Here is a 19771-nt window from a genome sequence, read left to right as displayed (position 1 = left end):
CTATGTACTTAAATATTTGTTGAACGAAAGAATAAATGAGTGACTGAATGGATAAGCATATGAACCTGTAACTGGGACGGTGTGGTGGAAAATGTGGAACTCCAGAGTTTTATTCTTGTATTGAAGCTTACAGTTGCACCAAACTTTTGGCCCCAAATGAAAACAACCACAAATAAAAAAAAAAAAGCATTGGCAGTGGGAGGTAGCAACTTGTCCCCTGGGGACTGAAGCCAAGCAGAGGATGGCAGGTAAGTATGAGGGGTCCAAGCTGCAGAGGGGTAGCCTGGCCAAAGATGCCCAGAGAGCAGACTGCCCAAGCTCCCTGAACAGGCAGCTAGAAGTCAACACACACGGACTTGTGGGGGGTGGAATCCAAGCCGCTGGACCCATGGGCAAATCTCTCACCCTGGTCAGATTCCATTTTGGAGAAACTGGGTTCATCTGACAAGACAGCATGGGTGAGGGAACACAGGTGCTAATGGTTAAAAGGCTGATGAACACTTACCGCTGGCGTCAGGGCACAGAAGGAAAAGCTAGAGTCTGGAGTCAGCTGACTGGACACTAACTCCATTGCAATGACCAGCATCTCTGGCACCTGGCGCAAGGCTGTGCCATTTAAATACTCAGGGATGTAAAAGGACATTCAATTTCCGGTCCTCTCTTAGGTCAGGCCCCTACCTGTGTGGCCTCAGCCCAGGTCCCCACTACCTGGCGGCTATGACGCAGACTCCCAGCCCTCTTTGTGAACAATGCTGAATCAGGCAGGGGAGAATTCTTTTTCTAGGAAGGGCAGGAAATGAAGAGAGGCCCACATGCTTCTCCCACCCTAGGAGCCAGGAAAAGTCCCTTGGTGCACTCCCCACTTTACAGATGGGCTGGTCATAGCATCCGAGAAGCTGTCATGGTGACGAAGTCCTCGAAGCTGAGCCGAATGTTGCCCTGCACAGCTGTGTCCTTCTCCCGGAAGGCCTCAGTCAGCACCTGCAGCTGGGTGCACACCTGGATGAAGCGATCTAGCTGCATGGCAGGACTGGCAGAGCGCGGGCAGTAGCGGGAGATCAGGAGCTGGGTGAACTGGGGGCTCAGATTGTAGCCCATCTGGGACAGAGCTGGAGAGGAGGGGCACACAGAGCAGACACAAAAACCTGCCGTGAGCACCGCCATCAACCAGCTCCACGGAGTACAGCAGTTCAGGAACTTCAAGGGGACTGGCACCAAAGCAGAAACAGGACAGATGTCCCGAGGGGCTGTCCAAAACGGCAGGAGCACACAGGGGCTCTGGATGCTCCCCTGGGCTGGAAGGCCCCCATCCCTCTTTCTCAAAGTCTCTGTTGTCTGTTCAACTAGGGGCCCGCAGGGTCCCAGAATGACACCAGTCTGTCCATGCTCATCTCTGACTCGTCTCTATTACAGACAGGAGCCTGAGCCCCCTCGGGTCACCCTGCCCCGAGCAGACACACACGAGAGGTGGCTCAGCGTGAGGCTATGAGGGCCTGCTCTGGAGTCGAGATTGCCCCTCTGCAAGTTGCTTATTAACCCTTGCTAATCCTCTGTCTTATCATCTCTAAAATTGGGATAATACTTACCTTGTAGGTTCTAGTAAGGATTAAAGGAGGTGATCGTGCAATGGATTTGGTGTAGTGCCTGGCACATAATAAGCACCCAGTAAGTGTTATTTGCTAAAAGTTATAAAATCATCACCATCTCCCCAGGCGAGGCTGCTGGGCAGTTCCAAGCCCACAGCCTCCACGCTGCTCCTCCTGTCCCTCCACCTGGGATGCTTCCTTCTTCCTCTCTGTATAATCTACCAGCTCAGGCTAAAGTCTCAGCTCCCCTTTTGCTATGTGGCCCTTGGGCAAGTCACCTAGACTAAGCCTCAGTTTTCTCACCTGTAAAAGGGTAATAATAAGAGATCCTTCATCTAAGCGTGGGGAATAAGAAGCAGTACCGATCACATGCAGAGAAAGAATGATGTAATATATGAAAAAAGCTTATTACAGTACCTGGCCCATAGCAAGCATTCAATAAATATTAGCTTTCCTGTGATAATATCACCCTTACAAACATCCATTACCGGACCATTACCTGACAACAGAGTAGGTGCTCAGAACAGGTCACCTCCTTTCCCTTCCACCAGGGAGCTCCCCTTCCCCCTGCTCCCGCCCCCAGGCTCCTTAGTCTGATTGAAATCCATGGCCAGGGCGAGGGGCTGGGTTCTGTGGGGAGCCCTTTCTCCCTCTCAGGTGGCAAAGCTCCCCGTCCAGTTCTCATCCCCACACTAACCAACCATCCTCTGGAGTCAGAATTGGAACCAGACCTGGAGCTGTGGCCTCAGGTCATCTTACCCAACTGCAACTTTTAGAGTGGTCTGGGTCCCAAAGCTGGGAATGAGATTGCCTTCTAGTAGGGCTGGCAACAGAAGCCACCTTTCTGAGCCCCTCTACAGGGCTCTTTCCATTCTGCATGCTAGAAACTAGAGAGGAAAGAGCCACACGAGCCACATGGACCAGTCTCAAAGTGCCCTCGGCTGCTGAATTTCCATCCCCAAGGCTCCCTGACAGCTGCGCCTGTCTCACCTAGTGCTGCCAGGAATCCCATCGCCAGAGAGTCCAGCCCCGATCGTTTCCCTGCCCTGGACTGGGCTCACGGCCCAGCCAGGTCACAGAAGGGGTGGGGAGAGGGCCTGTGCTGAGGGCAGCGTTTTGCAGTGCAGTTGGACACGTGGTAGCCAGAGGCTAGAGAGAACCCCTTGCTCTGTCTTAGGGGGCAAAGAGAAACATCCGGCTGTGCCTGTGCGCTGAGTCCCTGCCAGGCCCTCACCTTGCTGCAGCTCTGTGTAGCTAATGGAGCCCGAGCAGTCCCGGTCATACTGCTGGAAGAGGTTCTTCCACTGCTGGATGCACTTCCACAGGGCTGAGAAGCCGTAGACATCAATGTGGCCTGACTTGGTCTTGTCAAACATGTCTTGGGTGGGGGAGGGAAAGAAGGCTTCAAGACTAAGGGCCAAGGGTCCTCAGATACCACTGAGGCTCCCTTCTCCCCAGGCTGGAGTAGGACACTCCACAGAACCACAGGCCTGAGGCCCAGATGCCGGTACCCAAGATGCTCCCTCATCAAGTACGATACCAGCCTCCACCCCTGCCAGAACTGCATCTTCTCCGCAGGCTTGGCAGCCGACCCCCACCCTGCCATCTCCCACCAGGACAGGGAGTCCCATTCTGCAGAATGAGACACTGAGCTGGCCTATGATTCAGCAAGGTCTAGAACTTGAGCAAAGAGCTAAGGAAAAGAGCTCTCTAAGGGATCTCACCTTGAACCCAGTTTCCTGTGAGAAATCCTCCCTGGCCAAAAGATTTCTCCTCAGAATGGCCTCCCACCCACCTACCGTCAGACAGGAGGTGGCTCTGCCCCAGCCGGAGCCCATGAGGAAGGGCTAGGACTCACTTATCATCATGAGGCATGTCTCGTCGTTGAACGAGGACCAGTTGGAGTTGACCAGGGCCTGCTTCAGCTCCTTGATGGAGATATAGCCACTGTGATCGGAGTCCACTGACTGGAACCAGGAGTAAGCCTCGGGATCCACATTGGGAGGGGTGCCACCTGCAGGAAGGGGTGCCAACCAGGGGAGTCAGACGCAGGCCTCAAGACCAATCCACAGAAATGCTGGGAAGGGTCAGCCTCAGTGCCCCCCAGCTACCCCAAAAGTCTCACAAATCTGCCTACCCACTCCCTGTCTTCCATCAAGACAACATCCTTGCTCTAATGGAAGAGGACCTTCTGTGTAAACTCACGAGTATTTGTGGTTGATTTCTACTCCACAAATCCTTCAGGTTTTTCCTACAGTGCTCCAGCCACTTCTCTAGTTGATTTTAAGTTTCTAAGGAACAAGGACTTGTCCGGCAGATTAAGAATTCTCTGAAAAGGGGGATCATCTCTTCCCCAAAAATGTTTGCTGAGCACCTAACATGCACAGCCCAGAGACAAGCATTTTGAGAGTCAGGCAGCAGGGAGCTCTCTGGGGTGGGAAGCAGGTCTGGTCCATCTCTGGCACCAGGAGAGCTGGTATATTCTATCAAGAGCTACCAGAATGTGGGTGGCCACAGAGCTCCACGTCTCTTCCCTCCCCATCACCTCCGATGCCTGTCCCCATCTCCAAACCTCCCTGCAGACATCTGTGACACGTCCTCACCCCACACACCCAAAGAGCTGCCTAGAGCTGCCAGTTCCATACACAGGTATCAACTCCTCCCTGTTCCTACTGCACCTGCCCTGATTCAGACACCTCTCACCTGACTGCGGAACAAACCCAAAATCCTAACCAAATCCTCATGACAGCGACTCTCCACCACTTAGCACTTGTTGCCGAGTAATCTTTGTAAAATTCCACTGTTCTCACCAATTTCCCCCCACCTCAACTCAAAACTCTTCAAAGGCTCCCCACTGTCTACAAAATAAAGTCCAGCATCCCTAAAACAGCATTCCAGTTTCCCCACAATGTGGTCTACCCCCATCTACCTGTCACTCTATCCCCACTCTGTCCCCCTCCGCCTCTGTTCCAGCCTAGGTGCAGTAAGTAAGACACTTGGTCCTACCCAGACCTTCACAGCTCCCTATGAAGCCTTTACTCACCTCACCAGGTGCTCTCTGTCTCATACCCTCTTCTCCCTCATCTCTTTGCATCCATTTCCCACCCACCCTTCAAAACCCAAATAAAATGCTGCTCCTTCTATAAAGCCTTTCCTCTTCTTCCATCCCTGGACAGGCCTCCTTCCTCTCTCCTTTGTACTCCTCTCTATGGCCCTGATCACTCCACTGTGTACATGTTTTTTCCTACTCTTTCCAGGTTACACTTGGAGCAACTTGTGGGCAAGATCCCAGCCTAACTCATCTCTGAATTCCCAGGGGCTAGCACAGAGCCGGACACAGAAAGGGGAGGTGCTCAATTCATGCTAGAATTGGCCTCCTGGTTCAAGTCCCAACTCTCCCATGTGCGGCCTTGGTTAAGTTATTGAAGTTCTCTGTGTTTCAGTTTTTTTATCTGTGAAATGACAAGCACAACAGCATCTACTTCATAAGGTTATTATAAAGATACAATTAATAAATGAAAACCCTCAGATCAACACCTGGCACTATCCAAGCACTTTATACCTGCTGATTATTAGCGTTGCTGTTGTGGTTCAAAGGGCTTTGTGTGTCTGGGAGCTTTATGTGTACGTCAGATGGAAGAAAGGATCATTCATTTGGAAAGACATGCAGGGTGGGCTGGGGGTGAGGGGAGAAGGTGACAGATGAAAGCAGAGAAGCACAGAAGACCGTCTTGGGAAAAAGCCAGAGTTACACAGTATTGGTAAACCTGCTGAGTTGACTGAGGGCTCCTTCACACATGTAAGTATCAGAGACAGCACAGAAACCACTGTCCAGTCCCCAAAGTAAGGCCAGAAGGATAAAGGTTTGCCTGACTGAGGGACTAGTCTGACCTCCTCGGATGGGAAATCCAGACAGGCCCCACCCTCCTTCCTAAAACAGCTGCTGTGCCATGGCGGAGAGGAGGTCACAGCCACAGGCAGGAGAGTCTCTGTAATATGTGGTCTGCGCAGTCAGCATAAAACAGCTCAGGCTCTGGAAGCAAAGAGAGCAAAGATCCTTACTAGCCTGTGTGGTTTAGAGGAATTGTTTCATTCTCTGAGTACTGATTCCCCCATTTCTAAAATGGACCTACTTCCCAGGGTTGCTGTGATGATTAAATGAGATAACAGCAAAATAAAGTTTTCACAGAGGGCCTGGAATGTGTGCAGTCACATTTTCGCGGAGGAAGGCCTATTTAAACTGGGTCTGAAACGATGATTAAGAGTTACGATGGGGAAAAGAAAAAGCATGTGGCAAAGGCACAGAGTGTGTTCAGAGTACTCCAAGGGGTCTGGGGTTGATGGGAGAGAGGGTCTGGAAAGGCCCGTTGGGAATCGAGTGCCCTTAGGATCTTCCCTGTGGGCAATGAGGCACCTTTAAGGGTCAAACCTCTCTTGCAGAGCATGGTGTTCAACATTTAGACCCTGTATTCAGCGGGGTTAAGTTAGTGGGGCCTCCAGGTGACTCCACTGCAGGCGATATACGGATCATACTTTAAGAAGCACTGCTCCAGGGACTTCCCTGGTGGCCCAGTGGCTAAGACTCCGCGCTCCCAACCCAAGGGGCCCGGGTTTGATCCCTGGTCAGGGAACTAGATCCCACACGCATGTCACAATTGAAAAAAAAGATCCTGCACGCTGCGACGAAGATACCCTGTGCCGCGACTAAGACCTAGCACAGCCAAATAAATAAATATTTAAAAAAAAAAGAAAAAGAAGCACTGCTCCAGGGGCTCACGGGCGGCACTGGAGAGGAGAGAGGAAGCTGCAGAGGGTGAGCAGTTAAGAGACTAAAGCACATTTCTCCTCTCCACTGCAGCCCCATTATCTCTGGCCTCAGGCCCTGGAGGGATAAGCCTCACAGCCAGGGGTTTCTTTCCCTGCAGTGACCTCACGTAGGCTCCGAAACAAAATTTTAAAAGGAGGAGGAAATCCACCAGGAAGCTTCTGAGCTGAAAGCAAACAGCCAGCAGCCCCAGCTCTGATAAGATAAATGCCACTGGCTCACAGTGTTTAGAACCCCCAAGGTCTGAGCCTCTTCCTCGGCCACCTGCTGGGTGTGTATGCTAAGATGCTACAGCTTCCCAGCAGCACCATTCCCTGGAGGCCCTTCAGGTGCACCAGAATGGTTCCAGGCTGCCTCGCTGCTGGTGTGGTCTCCTGGGAACAAGCACTGCGAAGAGGCTGACTGAATGAGCCTGGGAGGACACAGGGGTCTGGGATCTCACCTTCCCCAACCCCGTCTGAAATCATTCAGAAATCTTCACTGAGCTTGAAGCCCCACCTAAGATTCTCTGCCTCCACTGAGCTGCCAAGCCCCCTCCCCAGCCCCCATTTGTCCAGTACCTCAGCTTTACAGTCTCTGCTCTTTATCCTTCCCCTATCTCATCCCATCACTCTCCTGCCTGCCTCGGCATCTTTCAGTGGTACGGCCCTTGCCATATCTGCTATCACATTAAATGCCACATACCTCTTTGCTGAGAATGCTCCAGAATGAGTCCTCTCACAGAACTCTGTTTACTAAGCCCCTCCCATTTGCCATACCCTGTGCCCAGCGTTTACCTGCAACTTCTCATTTAATCTTTATTAACAAACTTGTGAGGTAGTGACATTTACACATTTTACAGATGTGGACACTGAGGCTTAACGAGATGACGTCATTTGGTCAGGTCAGTAAGTGATCTGATCTCAAGAGCCCAAGCTTTCAACAACTATGCTATCTTACCTTTCTACATATAGCAGTCAGTCTCTCTTACACAGAAATGGGGTTTCTCCCCACGGTAGACTGTAGTATTATCTCCAATCATTTGCTAATCCACTCCCTCCCCTGCTTCCCTGCAAGAGCATGGTACATCCTCTCCACTGCCTGACGGCCTGCAGAGCCCCTCCAGTGAGAGGAGTATCCATTCCCATCCTATTGATGTCAGGCTTGACCAGAGGATGTGGTTTGGCCAATAAACGTGAGTGGAAGAGGTATAAACTACTTCAAAGCAGAAGCTTTAGGGGACATCGTGCATTCCTGCTAGCTCTCTTACTCTTTTTGTCTGCCACAAAAACAGTATATCCCAAATAGGGGCTGCTCCTCCAGCCTGGATCCTGGAAAGGAAAGACACGTGGAGCAGAACTTCAGCAGCCAAGCCTGCAGCTGCCGACATGTAACCAAGAGTAAATAAGTGTGAGTAAGGAACAGAAATAAACATTTGCCACTGTAAGCCAGAGATTTAGGAGTTGTTACCACAGCAAAGCTAACTAACAGACTTCTCATTCTACTAATGCAAGCTAAGCTAGAGACAAGATGCTAAGGTGCCGGAGACCAGGCTGCCTACACATCCACAAGGAGGGCAAGGAAGGGCCCTAGATAACTCAGAACAAGGTCAGAGGCACTTGGAGTCCAAGGTCCCTACTTACCTGGAGGAGGTGTTCCCTGTCCATAAGGCCCGGGATGCTGGGCACCATAGGAATTTGGAGGTGGTGGTCCATAGGGGCCCCCTGGGGCCGCACCACCATACGGTCCTCCTGGAGTTCCAGAAGGGAGCCCCCCAGGGTTGGGGTGTGCATAGGGCCCTCCACCAGCTGGTGGTCCGTAAGGCCCTCCAGGGGCAGGACCTCCTCCATATCCGCCACCAGGGGGTACCCCGCTAGCATACTGCCCTCCAGCATGGGGGAGTCCGGGGTAGTAGCTACCCGGAGGGGCTCCGGGTGCCTGTCCTCCAGCTCCTGGGCAGCCCTGCAAGAAGAGCAAGATATCAGTCAGAATGACAGGGCCAGAAACCAGCCACAGTATGGAACTTTACAGTTATAAGGCACTGCCACTGCCTTTCTTTCAACTGATCCTATAGGCTGAACTGGACTGGAATCATGACCCCATTGCTCAGATGGGGAACCTGAGGCTTCTGGAGGAGATACAACTTACCCAAGGTCACACTGCCACTGACCTGCAGAGGTAGGGCTGGAACCCTGCCCTCCTGGCTGCCCTTCCCTGCACACCAAGGGGCTCCACAGGGGCTGGTATCATGTCTGGTTTGCCACTTTATCCCTTTATCCCCAACCCCCAGTGCAGAACAGATGCTCAATACATATTTATTGTATGAATGAGTGGGCAAATTAATCAAACTGAATTCCAAATCCACCCCTGTGGTACCCCCATCTCTATCCGCAGAATTCACAGTGCAAATGTGATCTCCAGCCCATGCCCCTGACCCTCTTCAGTCACAAATGATGTATCTAGAGCACGGATTCATCCACAGCATGTCTTCCTTACCCTACTCTAGCTCATGATGCAAAACCATTTCCCCAGCCTCATTCATGGCTCTGTGAGACAGGTAGGCAAGACCCTATTCCTAAGGCAATATAGCCCATGGTTAAGAGTGAAAAAGACCAGTTCAAGCTTGCGGTCTGCCACTTACTAACTGGTCTAATGACTTACCCTCTCTAAGCCTAAATATCCTTGGCTCTAAGAGTGCCTGCCTACCTCCAGGTTAGTATGTGAATGAAATGAGGCCGGTCACGTAAAGGGCTCTGACACAGGCCCTCGCACAAAGTAAGCACTCAATACCCAGTAACTACTAACAGTAGGACTCTTCTATGGAGGAGGAAACTCAAGTCCAGAAAAATCACACAACAACCGTGTGGAGGGGCTGGGGCCAGAATCCAGGTCTCCTGGCTGCTAAGCCCAGGCCATGTAAACAGTAGAGCATACATGGGAGCACTCCTCCCTCTCTTGTCCCTGTCCCCACGCCACTAGCCAGGGATCCCTGAGGCTCAGAGTGTTCGGCTCCATCTCCCTAAATGGCCTAGTGGACCACAGCCTCCACACATCTGCAGTGAGTTCAAGGGCACAGAGAGCAACTGCGCCCGGCTCCGAGCATTGTGAGGACAGTACCATCTGGACACGTTTTAGATCAACCTGTAAGGCACACCGGTGGCCTAGCCAGTACGAGCCTGGATTTCCTCTTTTAATTGCGTTTGATAGCTTCCAGGACAGTTACCCTCAAGGCTAAGGCCAAAGTCACACTTCATCTCAAGAGAGTCTGCTTGCTCGGGGAGGAGAGGCTTCTTGAGGGAGGGCAGGAAGCACGCCCTTCCACCTTCCCCACTCAGCATTGTGGACCCTCTTCTGCCCTGGAAGCTGCCACAGCTCGTAGCAAGACTCCTTCACAGATAATGAAGTCACAGGCAAATCTCAATTCAAAACTCTGCTCTCATCAGCTGAGCTCATGCCCATGGGTCAGTGGCCTGTTTCCTCACAAGTAAAATATAATAATCCCTTCCTCACTGAATTGTTCTGCAGACTACAAGAAATGTATACAGCAGAATTTTGTTAGTTAAATTTTTAGCTAAAGAACCCCATCCGCCCCCCCCCTTTTTTTTTTGGCCACGCGGCTTGCAGGATGTTAGTTCCCCAACCAGGGACTGAACCCGGGCTATGGCAGTGAAGGCGCCGAATCCTAACCACTGGATCACCAGGGAATTCCCTAAAGAACCTTTTGATGAATAAAAATATTTAAAAACTGGCAAGAGAAAGTTGCTCTGGTTGGAGGTGGGAGTCCCAGAGCCCTGACCACATAGGCCCCTCCCCTGCTAGGCTGTGAGTGAGCCCTGCAGAAACCCCCCAGTGATTCAAAAGGCAGTTTGAAAACCATTAATACAAGAAACAGTTCTTACAACAGCGTCCAGCATAAATCGTAGCTCTACTGTTATATTAATTATTATTATTGCTATCAGCAAAGCCCTAGGCCAGGTAAACTCTTGGGGCGGGGGATGTGTATAAAGGAGAGTGAAATGTTCAAAGGAGCTCAGTTAATAGGAGAGGCACTGAAACACACTCTGTAACATTTAACAAAACAGCATAAGGAAACAGGTGTTTAAAATGGACACATAAGCCATGTGCCATGGGACCACAAAGGAGAGTGAAACCGGGGAGGGTTTCCAGGAGAAAGCAGCATTTGGATTAGGACTTAAAGAATAAAGACTCCCAAGGGAGCTGGAGAGGTGTGATGGGAGAGGTGCCCAGAAGACCTCTTCAACCTAACCCCTTCAGTTTACAGACGGGAAACTAAGGCCAGGTGAGGGGAAGAGACTGGCTTAAGAAACACTGTGAGCTGAAGGCAGAGGCAGATCACTCCCTGTCCATATCCCAGTCCACTGACTCCCACCATCTCCTGCCAGGGTGCTCTTTCCTTAAGCGACAGGGCACAGGATTCCAGTGTAGGCTAGAAAGGGGGATGGGGACTCTGCAGAGTCTGGGCACACCCGAAGAACAGGCTGGACACCAAGCCAGGAAGTTGCTGCTCCACAAGAAGTCGTGTGAGCAAAGCCATCAACTGTTCCTGGCTTACGACACCTGAGGCACAGCCCTTCCCCCAGGAAACAACCCCACGACAACCAAGCTAGTGCTGCCGGCCGGTCTTCTGACCTTGGTCCTATCACAATCCAGGGGTCTGGTGCAGCCTGGCCGCAACTAAACCCTTTCCTTTCTGCCCTGCATTAAAGCCCTTACGTGTACAGTTTACAAAGCACTTTCACATACATACAAATGCTACTGGCAAAATTCTGCCAACAATCCTCCAACAGAAAAAAGGAAGGTATTAGTAGGCCTATTTTCAGATGAAGAAACTGAGGTGCACAACTGTAAAAAGACTTCATTCATTCAGCAAGCATTTACAGAGCAACAATGTTGTGTTAGGCTCTGTGCTAGGCCAGGGGACACGAAACTAAACAGGGCCTGGCCTTGAGGAGCCCCAGATAATTATGATACAATCTGATCAGTGTCATCAGAAAAATCTACTTAAATGCTATTAAGAAGGCATGGGCAGAGGAATTGTTTCTGTTTGTCAAATGATAAATGAGCAATCAAATTAACACATGTAGGCAGTGGGTCAAGGAAGGCTTCCTGGAAGAGGCAGGAGTAATACTGGAACTGGCACTGAAGGATACACAGGCATTCTCCAAAAGGAAGGCAGTAAAGGACATTCCAGACGGAAGAAGAAAGACAAACGCACAGACCTATGAGTGAGCATGGAGTCGTCAGGGAGTGGGCTAAAAAGCAGGGGGCTGGGGCAAGAACACAGAGTGAACTCAGAAAGGCAAGCTCTTTACATGCTCCTTGTCTTATCACCTGTCCTGCTGCATTTCAGTTAGCTGGTGCATCTTAGAGCAGTTTCTCTCTGTCACACAGCAGTGAGCTCCCCAGGGGCAGACAGTGGGCCTCATTCATCACGGTAGCCCAGGGTCCAGCACAGAGCCTGGCACCGGCAAGCCGCCATAAAAATGTGAACAAATGAATACCACTCAAAAGATTTGGAGCTTTATGCCGGAGGAAACAGAGCGCTACAGAAGGGTTTCCAACAGGGAAGAAACGTGATCGGGCGTTGTTTAGAGAACTAAGCAGCGTTGGGTGTGAAGGATGAACTAGTGGGGGAGACGGCAGCCCAGGTGCTGGACAGGCAGGGCTTGAACCAGACAGCAGACTCAGAGAGAATGGGATGGATTCTGAAGCTATTTCAGAGATAGACTAGACATGACTTGGCAACTAATTAGGTTAGAGAAGCGATGGAGGGGGCAGTGAAGAAAGGGAAGTGTTTAGAATGACTCAGGTTTCTAGCTTGCACCAGAGGGGGAAGAGAGTAAAACCACAAGAATCCAGGCTGAGGAAGAGGGTTCCCAGGGACACTGAGTTGTTAGTAAATGTCTGAACCAGAAATGAAAACCAGAGTCCCTGATTCCATGTTCTTTTATACTACTCCATGCCATTTGCCAACCCTCTGAAGAGTTTTTCCAAGAGCATTTCATGCTGATAAACACAAGATTGTCAAAAAAAAAAAAAAAAAAAAAAAGACAGGAAGAGTTCAGCAATCATGGTTTCCAAAACATTACAGAAAACTAACCCTAGGTCTTTACTGATTGCAAATTACATTTGATAAATTTGGATGGGGGAAGGGGCAATTAACATTTTATTAAGGCTCTCACTGATCCTCAGTCCTATGAGGTAAGTGCTATGATCCCCATTTTACAGATGAGAAAATTAAGGTGCAGAGTTTAATCATGTGCCTGTGATGACGCAGCTAGAACTGGTAAGCTTCAAAACAGGGTCTGCATGACTCCACCACTCTACCCTCTTCTGGGTGTTCACCAATAAATGAGTGAGTGTCTACCACATGCTAGTGCCAGAGACTGTCCTAAATATATGTGTCAGATATGATGGATTTCTACAGTGGAAGGGGTTGAAGGGGAAAGGGTTGGATTAGGTAATCTTTCAGAGGCTTCAAGCCCAGAAATTAGGGAGACTCAGAAGAATCTTATTCTGTTTTCACCCCCGCACCTAGACCCAATTCGAGAGCCACAGTATTGTAAGAGACCCCAAAGACCTCCCAGTCCAACCTCTCAGTCGATGATGGAATCTCTGCAGCACCATCTGGAATCTCTGTTTACCTTCCCGCAAGTGGTGGGGAGTTCACCCCCTCCCAAATAACCCACTCAGAAAGTCTTACATTTTCTTTTGGCTCTGAGGGCTCATTCTTCTACCCCAAGACCCTTGTGAAGCCCAGAGGTGTCAAAGTTTGGTCCATGCTGAGTACTGAGGGGAAACACAAGCCTGTGTTTCAAACACAAGCCTGTGCTCTGGAGCTAGCCCCCAGCCCGCTGGAGGAGGTTAGAGCCCATTCTAAGGGGTTAAACAATCACAAGACTACAGAAGGAGTGGTCTGGGCATTCACCAGCAGAACCTCTTAAAATATTTCAAGGCCAGAAATCTGCAGCCAATAAACAGCGAGCCAAGAACTGTCCCAAGACTTCAATTACCACCTCTGTGCTGACACTCCAAAATCCTTCTCTCCAGCTTCATCTCTCATGAGCTGCAGACCTCATATCCAACAACCTCCTGGACCTTCCAAATCTATTCCTCCTTCTGTGTTCCCACTGCAGTGAAGGGAAACCCTGATGCCCTCCTGGACACCTCCTCTTTCCTTTCCTCCGTCACCTCAATTAGGCACCAAGTTTTCTCACTTCCACCTCCCAGCTCCATGTTCACCAGGTCACTGTTCTCTCACCTAGATTACTTCAACAGCTTTGAAACTGGTCTTCCTGCCTTGTCTCTCCTGCTTCAACACCCCGTGACAGTGCCCCACGGTCACAGCTCAAAGCACGAATGGGAGAAAACTCTTCAGGAGCTCCCCAACAACTCTCAGGATGAAGTCCACACTCCTCAAAAAGGCACATAATGCCCTTTAGGATCTGGTCCTTGCTTGCCTTTCTGGTCTTGTTACCCTTTCCCCCGCTCCTCTTCACTACAACTAGACTGATCTCCTTAAATTCTTCCAAATACTGGGCTCTCTTACTTGCTTCCGGGCTTTGTGAATACTATTCCCTCCACTGGAATACCATGCCCTTCTTCACCCAGCTAACTCCTACTGGAGATTCGGTTTTTGGCTTAAATGTCACCTCCTTTAACAAGACTTCCTTCCCTCAAGACTAAGTTAGGGGTCCCTCCTGTGCTAGCCTGACGCTTACTCCCATTTAATACTCATCGCACAGATTCTACAACGTACGTGTCTGTATCACTCTTCCCCTTGGAGTATTTACTATATGCCAAAACACCATATCAAGCACTTCATGTGGATTATCTCATTTAATCTTTGCAGTAACTCTTGAGGTAGGTACTCTTATCACCCCATTTTTAAAAAGGGGGAAACCGAGCCTCAGACTTCTGCAAGAAATTTCTGCAAGGAAATGGCAGAGCAAGGATTTGAAGCCAAATCTCGCTGGCCTCAGAGACCAAGCTCTTAAGCACTGAAATCCATCAGGCTGGCTCCCCCACAGGAACAAAGGGTACTTGAGTTTTACTCCTCCAACACCCAGTCCATGCTTGAGGACCCTGGGGCAGGATGCAGCAGAAAATTACAGGAGTTTTGACTCCTAACAAGAGGCTGGAATCCTCCAGGGCTATGTACTGGGTGGAGGGGAGGCAGCACTGACTAAGCCTTTGGATGCTTTCAGACAACCCACTTCCTTTCTTGGAACACTGTGGACCAGGAGCTGGATAGGAGGAACGAAGAAGGTATGATGGGAGACAAGCATTTCTTCCTCTACTAGAGACACATTCCTCTCTGTGCTCCTTTTCAACATTTCACTGAGCATAAGCCCAGGCAGCACGGCATGATAACAGTGACCCCAGCAGCAAGAGCTATGCCACCACACTCTGGCACACACTAGGTATCAGCAATGCGCCAAGCTCCCTACAGGCTTTATCATATTTCATCCTCTTTTCAGCCCTATGAAGTACTATTCCTCCCTCTTTACAAGTGAAGAAACCGAGGCTCAGAGCCCTTAGATGATTTGTCCAAGGGTGTATAACTATTAAATAGAATTAGGATTCTAGCCCAGTTCTGTCTAACCTGGAAGTTCAGGCTCTTAATTTCCAAGTCACTGCTTCTAGGATGCATACAAATTGTCTCCAAAAGCTTATTAAAATGTAGATGCATGGGCCTTTCCTGGGTACAGAACAGGTCTGAGGTGGAACCCCAAAATGTGCTTTTTTAACAAGCTCCTAGGTGATTCTGATGTAGACCATCCACTGAGAAACAAAGTACTATGGCAATGTTTTCCCAAACTGTGTTCCTCAAGAATACCAGTGTCACCAACATATGACCAGACTTATGTCATATAAGTGGGGTGGGGGGTTCCATAGTTAAGTAAGTTTAAGAAACACTTCATATTCTATCCCTCTCTGGCAAATTTTGCCTCTCTGGCAAATTTACAATGTCTATTAACAAATTAAGAATTCTGAGATGGCCTGTGGTTAACAGGTTAACAAAACTCATTAAGCTGTATTTAACAGTGTATTTCCCAAAGTTATTTAACCACAGAATACTCCTTTATTAGCAATACTTACTAACATTCACAAGCCTCAGCAAATGCAGCTGAGCTTGGGAAACACTGCTAGGTTATACTTCCTCCTAACCCCAGCCCAGGCTGGCCTCTCTCCTTCCTGCCTCTGCTAAGTATGCAATGACAGAAACTCTAAGTTCTAGCATGGGCACTCCCTCACTTGCCATGTGTGACCTTGGGCAAGCCACTTAACCTCTTTGGGCTTATTCCTCAGCTATAAATTGGGGGAATAATCCCTGCTAGCCTGCTTACAGAGCCTTCATGATTGAGATAACGGATGTCCAAATACTGTGTGCAAAAACTGTACAGGGCTGCACTCCCTACGAGGGCTCTTGCCACATCTTCTGATATGTGATTACACTCAGCCCAGCGCTTAGCAATATCCCATGGGACCTCGTTTTCCAATTTTTCCTGCATGGGTTTTATCTCCTAAATTAGTGTGATCTTAGGCAACTCAGGAGCCCTCTCTGAGCTAAAACGAAGGGACTCTTCTGAGGGCCCTTCCAGCACTGGCCTTCAAGGAATCTAGTAAAAATCAAAGTACTAAAAGGTAACACCTGTCACACTCTTCATAGTACCAAACGCTTTACAAGCATCACTCCATTACTCTTCATAACAGCTCTATGAAGTAGATCCTATTATTTGGCCCTATTTTACAGAGGAGGAAACTTCAGCTCAGAAAGGGCTCAATGGCTCAAAACTATTTAAGTGATGGAGCCAAGGTGTGAACCTTCCTCTGACTCCAGACTGCACTTCACTACTCTAACGCTCTTGTTAGCCAACAACGGATTCTGGCCACAGAATCGCCTTGCTGTGGTGTTCTTGCCTGGATCAAGATGGGCTGGCAAGTGGGGAAAAGGCATTTGCTGACAGCTCCGGGCTCTGCTGCCTAACTGCCTGGTGACTTCAAATAAATTCCATGTCTCCTTGGGTTTCGCTTTCCTGTGTGTGAAATGGAAGTGTTGGACTCAGTCAGTAGTCGAACAAGCTCGTTTGCGCAGCCTGCTAAACCCACAGGTTCTCCTGATTATTCAGATGCAGTACGTCAAGGGTGTACTTTTATCAACTCCCCAAAAGATACCGACAGAACCAGTGCTCTAAACGTTCTGTTGGCGTTGATGACCCCGCCTGTGGCCCCAGCGGGATCCTGGGAAAATATGGGGCCCAGGCGAAGCCCAGTCTGACTCTGTGGGGTCCAAGAACCCCAAATCTTCCCGTGCACGACGTCAAAGGGGGCGCGACACGACCTCCCAGACGTGCAGTCCTGCGTGACGTGAGCCAGGCGCGACCGACCATCCCTTTTCCCTTCTCTCCTGCGCGAAACCTCGTTGAAGCCAACCTCAGCGTGGGAAAGGCGCAGAGGAGGCGGGGAGAAAGAGAAGCAGGGGATCCCGGGCCTGGACTTGGCGAGGCACCCACTTGGATTCGCCCGCCCCTCACACACTCACCTGCCCGTAGGGGTAGCTGGCCATGGCGACTCTGACGTCCCACGTCGCCGTGGGGCGGGACTTTCCGTCTCAAACCCACCTCCTCCTGGGCGTGGGGGCGGGACCTATTCTGATTGGATGTCCGCAACTACCAATCCTAGGCGCATGGGTCGACGGAAGTGACGCTATAGGGCGGCGATTTGGTGCCTCCCAGAGACGCCAGAGAAGCTAAGGATCCGGAGGCGTTCCCAGAAATCTTCTTCGCTGTACTGGCGCACCTGTTCCTCTTTTTCCTGCCCTAGAGTAGGCTCCAGGGCTGGTCGGGCCCGGGTATTTAGGGCGAAGCTTGGGTGGTGTGTTGCAGCGGTGGCCATGTTTTAACCTGGCAAATGGGACGCATGATAGTGGCGTAGTTGCTGTCGTCACTCAAAGTTTCCAGCTGAGGAAGGCCCAGGCGGTTACCGTGACGACGGGGAACAGATGGAGGCCTCCGGGGAAGGCTAGAGGCAAGGGCGAGAAGTTACTGCGTTCTAATGTCAGGCACCACGTGTCAGTTAGCAGCTTTGGAGTGGGATCTATGGTGTTTGGACAGGAAAATTGCAAACCGTCAGAATGGGAGGGAAATTAGATCATCTAGGGCCCCTTCTTTCATAAATGGGGAAACTGAGGTCCAGAGAAGCAGTGACTTGCCCTAGTTCAGTATGGGTTAGGGGCAGAGTGTAACCTAGAACTGGGGTCAGTGAATGTCCCAGTTCTCATCAGGGAAGTCTTGAGGACTGGTGCCAAAGTAAGTAAAATCCTGGTGACTAAGTGACCTCATAGTCATGTACTTGCCTGTTCATGGTTCAGGCTCTCCACTTGTTTGCATGCTCATTTAATTTGTTAGTTCTTACATGCGGGCACAGATTGTGTCAGGTTTTGCTTGTCATTACATCTCCAGGACCTGTATTTTTAAAAAATTAATTAATAGTATTATGAGGTGCTTTCCATTCTGGCCCATCTAACCATCTCGCCAGTGTCACCTACAGATTGGCACTTGCCAACTACCTCTACAAGGATCAGATTAAGAGCTGCTGTAGCTGCTGACCTTCAACACCCCCTGAAAGGAGTTCAGAGTGGAGATCAGGAATGAGGCACTCTGTGCTCTGGGAAAAACTGGCAGAACGGGTTTTCAGATAGAGGAGACGATTTTATGAGCCCAATTCTTCATCTCCTCGTATCTAGAAAAGCAGGAAAATCCTCCATGGTGACATCTTCCCCTCATGACTAGCAGTAACCTTCTGCAAAAAACATGTGCTTGACCGTGTGTACTCCCCCTTCACCAAAATCACATGTATACTGATCTTCCCCCCAATCTCTTTGGAGCAGTTTTTCAGATCTATCTGAAATGCTGTCTCCTGGGCTGTAGTCCTCATTTTGCCCCGAATAAAACTTAACTCACAACTCAAGCTGTGCATTTTTTTCAGGCAACACCAGGCACTTTCCAGAATCACAGTGCTGATCATGCTCCTTGCCCACGGGAGAGCCTACAATGGCTCCTCTTCATCTCCACCTGCAAAATAAGGCCCAGCCTCTGCGTCGTCACCCCAGGCCCTTCACAATTTGGCCCAACCTTCACTTTTTCAATCCTGTCTTACAGTCCCTGTCTGTCTGCTGCTCTGTGCTCCTGTGTTCAGTTCCACCATTCAGCCCCCTTTCTTTGGAATGGGGATCTTGATTTTACCCCTTGCTAACTCTATGACCTTGGGCAAGTGATTGAACTTCTGAGTCTCAGTTTCCTCAGCTGTCAGAAACCAATATGTAAAGAGATCCGAAAAAATGAGCTTATGGCACCTGTTCATGCCCAGACTTATGCTCAAACCACTCCTTTCCCGGAACCAGCAGCCCTCCCAAGTCCAGTCCTTCAAAGGTCAGTTCCAATCCCGTCCTGCATCTAGCCGCCCCACATTCCCCGCAGCTCCAGAGTTAGCCACGCTCTCGCCTGCCTCCCAGTGCCCTTGGTACTGTCACTGTGCTATATTCTAGCCTGCCTGTACACGAGTTCTCTTTGATATGTTTCCCAAAACCTGTTCCTCTCCTTCATCTCCAAAAATCCACCCAGCCTCTCAGGCCAGAAACCTAGGATCATTCTTGTGTGGCCTCTGTTTCTCCACATACTCTCCCACTTCCCTGTGCTCTAGTTCAAAAATAGACCCATATCTGCTCTTTTCTCCAGGTTTGCACTGTCACCCTAGTCCAAGACACCGTCATCTGTGGCCTGGATCATGACCATAGCTTCCTGATCCACGTCCCTGCTTTCACTCTTTCCCCCACATTCTATTTTTCACAGGGCAGCCAGAACGATTGTCTTAAATATAAATCAGATAATGTCACTCCTGGACTTAAACTCCTTCAGAGGCTTCCAATAACTCATAAGAACATCTAAACTCATCCTTATGACCTTCATGGCCCTACATAACCAAGACCCTGCCTGCGTCTGCAGCCCCACTTCCTGCCACAGCAGTCCTCAGGTCACTCCAACCATGCTGGCCTGGTCTCCACCCCTGGAACGTACCAAGCTCATTCCCACCTCTAGATTTTGGATTAGCTCTTCCTTCTGTCTGGAATGCCCTTCCCTTGGCTCTTCACTGGCTAGCTTCTCCTTGCCATCCAGGTCTCAGTTCAAATATCCCCTCCTTGCGTGGGGGAGGGGGACATTCTTTGACACCACAAATACAGTAACATTGCCCCTACACACATTCTAGTCATCTATGGTATCACTATGTCTCATTCTTTCATAACACTTGTCATTACTTGAATTGTTCTCTTTAAAGTTTACATGTATATCGTAGGATT

At 49.9% G+C, this 19771-nt stretch overlaps 1 protein-coding gene across 2 annotated transcripts; it reads right to left on the bottom strand.

The window, feature by feature from the left end:
• Positions 1-94: 94 nt before the first annotated feature.
• Positions 95-17232, bottom strand: PEF1 (penta-EF-hand domain containing 1). 2 transcript variants are annotated; one of them, XM_030871524.3, is made up of 5 exons: positions 16958-17201; positions 8034-8352; positions 3445-3600; positions 2821-2964; positions 95-1109 (listed from the first exon to the last, which is right to left on the bottom strand). In XM_030871524.3, the coding sequence occupies exons 1-5, from the start codon at positions 16979-16981 to the stop codon at positions 880-882; spliced, it is 873 nt and encodes a 290-aa protein (XP_030727384.1). In that variant the 5' UTR covers positions 16982-17201; the 3' UTR covers positions 95-879. The 2 variants fall into 2 exon arrangements, with proteins under 2 accessions (XP_030727384.1, XP_030727393.1); XM_030871533.3 differs by lacking the exon at positions 2821-2964 and having other exon boundaries at positions 16958-17232.
• Positions 17233-19771: the final 2539 nt, after the last annotated feature.

The sequence above is a fragment of the Globicephala melas genome, chromosome 1 (assembly GCF_963455315.2).
Source record: "Globicephala melas chromosome 1, mGloMel1.2, whole genome shotgun sequence".
In the NCBI taxonomy this organism is placed as follows: domain Eukaryota; kingdom Metazoa; phylum Chordata; class Mammalia; order Artiodactyla; family Delphinidae; genus Globicephala; species Globicephala melas.
Note: the sequence above shows the minus strand (reverse complement) of the source record. Positions and strands in the feature narration are given on the sequence as shown.